Source organism: Acyrthosiphon pisum, chromosome A3 (genome assembly GCF_005508785.2).
Source record: "Acyrthosiphon pisum isolate AL4f chromosome A3, pea_aphid_22Mar2018_4r6ur, whole genome shotgun sequence".
NCBI classification, from domain to species: Eukaryota; Metazoa; Arthropoda; class Insecta; order Hemiptera; family Aphididae; genus Acyrthosiphon; species Acyrthosiphon pisum.
In genome coordinates this window covers 2,010,042-2,016,143 of record NC_042496.1, presented here as the reverse complement: position 1 = coordinate 2,016,143, position 6,102 = coordinate 2,010,042, and the positions used below count along the sequence as shown (strand labels likewise).

General features: G+C 32.4%; 1 protein-coding gene across 1 annotated transcript in view; it reads right to left on the bottom strand.

Annotated features, from left to right (window-relative positions):
* LOC100163709 (ribosomal protein S6 kinase 2 beta) overlaps positions 1 to 5,851 on the bottom strand; it is a gene marked incomplete in the record, with an annotated part of 7,943 nt that extends 2,092 nt beyond the window's left edge. The window contains 11 exon segments of the mRNA XM_008187255.3: positions 228 to 317; positions 390 to 512; positions 649 to 797; positions 853 to 1,008; positions 1,092 to 1,257; positions 1,314 to 1,491; positions 1,581 to 1,687; positions 1,794 to 1,954; positions 2,011 to 2,092; positions 2,157 to 2,444; positions 5,185 to 5,851. Of these exon segments, the coding sequence (XP_008185477.1) occupies positions 228 to 317; positions 390 to 512; positions 649 to 797; positions 853 to 1,008; positions 1,092 to 1,257; positions 1,314 to 1,491; positions 1,581 to 1,687; positions 1,794 to 1,954; positions 2,011 to 2,092; positions 2,157 to 2,444; positions 5,185 to 5,253 (1,569 nt within the window).
* Between the last annotated feature and the right edge of the window lie 251 nt (positions 5,852 to 6,102).

Sequence of the window (6,102 nt, the reverse complement as noted above, 5' to 3'; positions counted from 1 at the left end):
TAAATGATTAATAAACGGAACTACACATGTTTTGCTGAGCGTAAAATTTGCTATGCCTATTGCACTTGTAAGACGGAGACAACACATGCGGGTATCACATCCTCTTAATTATAATTGTTTAAATTAAAATAATACTAAGCCGGACATTAAATATTTAAGTAACATATTTTTCAAAGTTAAAAATGAATGTTGTTTAAATTATTTATTAGGTGTTTTAAAATACTAACGTCTCTTAATGTAACTATATTATTGTGATGTCCATAACGTAGAAGAATTTCAACTTCTTCTTGGCAGTCTTTTTTCGATTTATCAATTATCTAAAAACAAAAACATCAATTACTTGTTAATTAAACAATAAATATTAATATCACTATGATGAATATTCCCACCTTAACTGCATACTCAATACGAGTAGTTTTATGAACACATAATTTGCATGAAGAATAACTACCACGGCCAATTTCATGTTTGAATTCATATTCATCAGCCGCATTTCTTTTAGCATAAGGTAACTATGATTGTAAAAAAAAAAAAAAAAATATTATGAAATTTATGATAAATTATAACATTTATTTTCTTGTACTTGTATATATTTAGAAAATTTTCTTGGATCATATTAAGATATTATTTATTCAGTTTTTATTTTACCTTTGAATAAGGTTCAGTCGCTTTAGTTGGTATTGCGGATGGTTGTTGGAGATTTAGTACGTCCTCCTCGCCAATTAAACAAGGAGCAACAAAACTGAATCCTCGAAATAGCTCATGGGCATTAGCACTTGGTGGAACACATGGAGAGTCTAAAATTGATATGATTATTTTTTATATATTTTCAAAAATAATTTAAATTTAAACCTTTGGGAGTTTTAGAAGTGAATTCACTATCGAAATAAAATGCATCATCAGCTCTACTAACAGCTGGTTTAAATGGTGGATGGATTGTTTTATGGTATAGGTCGTCCCAATTTATTGATGCAAAAAATGCATGATCTTTCAGTTCCTGAATACCAGCTAGAATAAAATATAAAATAAGCTATGATCAAGGATTAGATACTATTTTTCATACAATTATTATATCATTTTTTATCACTTACAAGCTCCTAAACGATTACTAGGATTTCTTTTGAAAAGTACACGTAATAGAGCTTGAGCTTCATTTGACAAGAACTGTGGCATACCAAGTTTAGCGCGCAATATCTGTGACATTGTTTCCTTACGATTAGCGCCTTGGAAAGGCAAAGATCCAGTTAACATTTCATACTAAAAAAAAGTATATTAATTTACAATGTTTAAAATTTTAAAACTGCATGAGTTACCATCAACACTCCAAATGACCACCAATCAGCTACAAATGAATGACCTTTGCGATTTACTACTTCGGGGGCCATATATTCAACGGTTCCACAAAATGAATAAGCTTTTTGATCATCTAAAGGTAACTTGCTTAGACCAAAATCAGTCAAGGATATATGACCATCAGCATCTAACAATATGCTAACATAAACAATAGTTTTAATATTCATATTTATTATTTAATCAATAACTTTCTAATTGGTATGAATAACATAACGTTTTTCACTTACTTTTCAGGTTTTAAATCTCTGTAAATAATTCCTAGGCTATGTATATGATCAAGAGCTAATGCTAACTCTGCTAAATAAAACTTAACATCTTCTTCGGTAAACATAACCTGAAATACATTTATATAGATATAATATATTTCTCAATGGTTAGCTTTTATTGTTAAATATTACAGTAAAAATGTTTCAGTAGAAAATAAATTAAATATAACATACCTCTTTAGAAAGCCTTGTAAAAAGATCTCCACCACGTAAAAAATCCAAAATGAGGTAAAGTTTACCTTCAGTCTGAAATGCGTAGTGTAACCGCACAATAAATGGATGTCGGACATCAACTAATATATTACGTTCCATTTTTGTTCTTATTCTATCCCTCACTGAAATAATTTAAATAATATAAAAACTTACAATAATTAAATAAAATAAACCATACCTTTTAGAGTTGCTTTTTTTAATACTTTCATTGCATAAAGTGTACCATTATCTGGCCCAACAATTTTTCGAACCAAAAATACCTATAATATTTAATTTAAAATTTAAAAATGTGTTTTTTATATGAGTAATGTATATATTACTAACTTTTCCAAATGATCCTTGTCCAAGAACTTTTAACAATTCAAACTGAGATCGTTCAGCCCTTTCATGTCCCTCTTTTATAAGTTCTTTTAGTTCAATTTCATGACCACTGTTCTCATCAGAATCGTTTTGATTTTCATCCTGATCATCATCTAATTCATCAATGATTTCATCATCTTTATCCGGTCCTATACTTATATCATTATGCAGCATTGAGGGATTGGATTGATTAAATGGTATTGGCTTTGACTTTGATGTACCTACAACCATGGCGTTGTTGCTAACTAGATTCTAAAACATTAATTAATACAAATAAATAAATAAAAAGAACCTTAAACAATATAATATAATAGAATAGGGCACACACTAAATGTTGAAGAAAATTTCCTAGAGTGTGAAACTAAATTATATTGTTAAAATGAAATCTGTTATTTGATATTTATACACACACTTAGCTGCCAATTAAGATTAAGAAACCTACTAATAACATCAGTAAAGAAGCCATTTTATATTATACTTGTGACATAAAATATAATGCAAGGTGGGTAGTTGCGTGTAATAACCCGCTACTGGCTATCTAAATTGCCCACCCCATATTCTATTTGAAATTAAATACAGTGATAAATAGAATATTCTTGTTTTAAATTATATTGGGTACTTTAAGTTCATTAATACGTATAAGTTTATAATTCATTCTAGATAGATATTTTTACACTTTACACTGTTGATTTGCTATAAAAAAAAAAAACAACTGCTGGAAAGAACAAAGTTTGCAAACAAACTATAACTTGCAGTTGCTGTCAATATAAAGTTTTAGTGAGAAACTGTACCACATAATTGTTGCAGAGTAAATAACATCGGGCAGACAATATAGATTTAAAATTTTTAGTAATCACAACATACAAATAACAACGAAAGAGAAAGATATTAATTATTCTTTTCAATTAGTCTACCATTCAAAATTGTACAGTTAACGTTGTGAACTATTCTGGATACTTCTTAGAACAAGGTATGTAAAAAGAACCGTAAAAACCTAATGATCAAAAACCAATAGAATAATAATTTAGACAATTAGGTTATTGTCTCGGTTATTGTTATACCCATATCAGGTTATATAATACAATTTTTAAAAACAGACTGATTGGTGCTTTGGTGCACTATCTATTATCTGCTTACCTATTACATTCAGGGATGGGCTACAGTAAAAAAAATAATTTAAAAAATACATTTCTTGCTGGATAATGTATGTCCTCTGTTTGTCACCCACTATTAGTCATTTTGTGACTATAGAGAGACAAGTGATTAGCATATCATTGTCGGAAATCCAGATGATGAAAACAATTACTTATATCTAAACCAACAACCGTATTCAATAATAAAAATTTTGTTTTTTGTTACAATTTTAAAAATAATTTGTATCAGGTAGACACAGACCTTTTTAAAATTATTGTTTCATGATTAATTTTATGATTATGTCAATCAGCTAAGGAAAAAAGATGAGGCGAATTTAAAAACTACCAAATTTGAACAAATTATTAATTTTTTTCTTTTTTTGTTAAATTCCAATACATTTTTTTTTATTAGTGATAAGTATCTATGACGAAAAAAGTCTCACAATACATCAAAGAAATAAGTGTCTAGATACAAGATGTATCTAAAATGCTACAACCCCTAATAGTTTTCCTAATGCAGTTTATTATTTTTTTATTAGTGTACTTATATGATTACAATTATTGAACTAATATTAAAAATAATTTCATCTTTATATTCTATTAGCTACAAATGATACTCAACTCGTCTCAAGTTATTTGTTTATATTATCTACCTACTCAACGAGTCTTTTATGGCCGATCATGGGACAATAAAAAATATACCAACAGTCTAATAATATTTATTATGCATTATGGAAAAACAAACTATACCTATTTAATTAACCTTTACATGTAAGCCACTGGGTTTTATAAGCCAGATTAAATGTTTTTAATTAAAATTTTTATAAAACCAAAAAGTTTTCAGAAACTAAAAGTTCAGGTCAAAAGTTTTTAATTTTTATATTGATATAATTTTTTAATGTGTAGGTAAACAATAAATGGAATAAAAACGATTTTCTATAAAAAATAACATTACTTTCTCATATTATGTTTATACTCCATAAGCAATGTGTTAATATAATTTGATTTTTTAGGGAATATCATCTTTTTTGAAAGGTTGAACTGTTTCTAAATTTAATTGACTTATTTGTAGTTTGTACTTCTGACCACAGAAACTTCAAATCTTATTGTGATTTCAGATGGATTCGAGGATGGATTGTATCTAATGCAGTATTGCCAACTAAATTGAAAAATGTATGGTTCCAAACTTTGGTTGTAGAGTTACTCCTATGAGTTGATCCGATGCCTACTATTCAAATTTGATTAAGATTTTAAACTTACAAAAATATTGTAAGAAACCTATTGCCTATAGGTACGTAATATTATAATAATTTCAATTCGGGTCTTTTTTTCTTGTTATCATGTATTACAATTCACAATACTGTTAGGTAGGTATAGCAGTTAATAAAACTACAAGAACCACATTTATTTTAAATTAAAAAAAAATAACGCAAACATTCTGAATCATATTAGGTAAAGATTTTTATTCTAGCTAGTTACCCGGGGAGTTAAGGTTGGATGGTAAATGTCATGTCATAGTCAAGTTTTAAAATATGTTTCACAGAACCACTTCGACTGAATATGACGTCGGAGCAAAGAAACCGGTTTCGAGAATATTTGCTGTTGAAGTGCTATTTGAGTGAAACGGAAACGGTAACCCCATGATTAAATTCACCGAGCATTTGCAGCAAGTAGGACGCTTACCTAGGGTGTGTACAAAGGTTAATAACGTTTACTTTCCCTCGAATCCAGCAAAACCCAACCGTGTGGGGTACACTTCGACCGGACGAAAAGCTCAAATTTTTGTCCTAAACCTTTCGCAACTACATTTCAGAACACACGACACGTAACAACAACCTGCCAGAATAATGATCACTTACGTTAGGTTCGGTTTGCAGCGACACTCGTTTCCAAGGATCGACCGAATCTCCGAGACCAGCGAGTGGCATAATATCGCACTAGAGCACGTACTTCGGGTAAAGTGTAAGGCAGGAAGTGCCGTGGGGGCCGTGTGGCGGCCGGAAATTCGATTCGTGCGGGACGCGGAAGGACGTAGACGGCCACACACACACCTCGAGGATCTATCGTTCGGAACGGTCGATCGATCTGCAGCCGTTGTCGTTGTTGTTGTTGTTGTGGTGGTCGTCGTCGTCGTCGGGCGTACCGCGACCGGACATGGTACACTGGTACGGGTACACGACACCACGACCGCGGACAGGGCGTGTAGGGTCGTAGACGGCGGAATCGGTGCGACGAATCTTCCGGATAATATTATTGGAAAAATCGTAGGAATTCCCGTCGGCGACTGGGGGGTGTGTGCGCGGCGCGTGTCCGTGTGGCGTGCGAACGCGAGTGCGGATGGAAGTGGCACGGCCGCACGGGCGACGGGAGGTGGACACCGGAAAAGAAAATATGGCTAATGACACAATATTGATAATATTATGCGCCACGACGATTTATACATGAATATCGTGTTGTTATCGGGCCGTCCGCGGGACAGGACGTGCTATAGATTCCCCGGAGTCTACAACAGGTACGGCGGAATAATAATACTCACGCAAGCGCCGACGCGCACACACAAACATGCGCGCGCGCGCTGTGCAGATGATATCGGTTATCACGTGACAGGTGTTTTCGTGCGTACAGTGTGCCGGCGGCCGTGGTGTACAAAAACGTTTGGCGGCGAGTAGGACGTATTTCCGGTCGCCGTCGCCGTATTATAATCGTATAATAATAATGATAATAATATTGTATAATGAGTAATGATTGTATAATATATTGTGATATATTTTGATCCC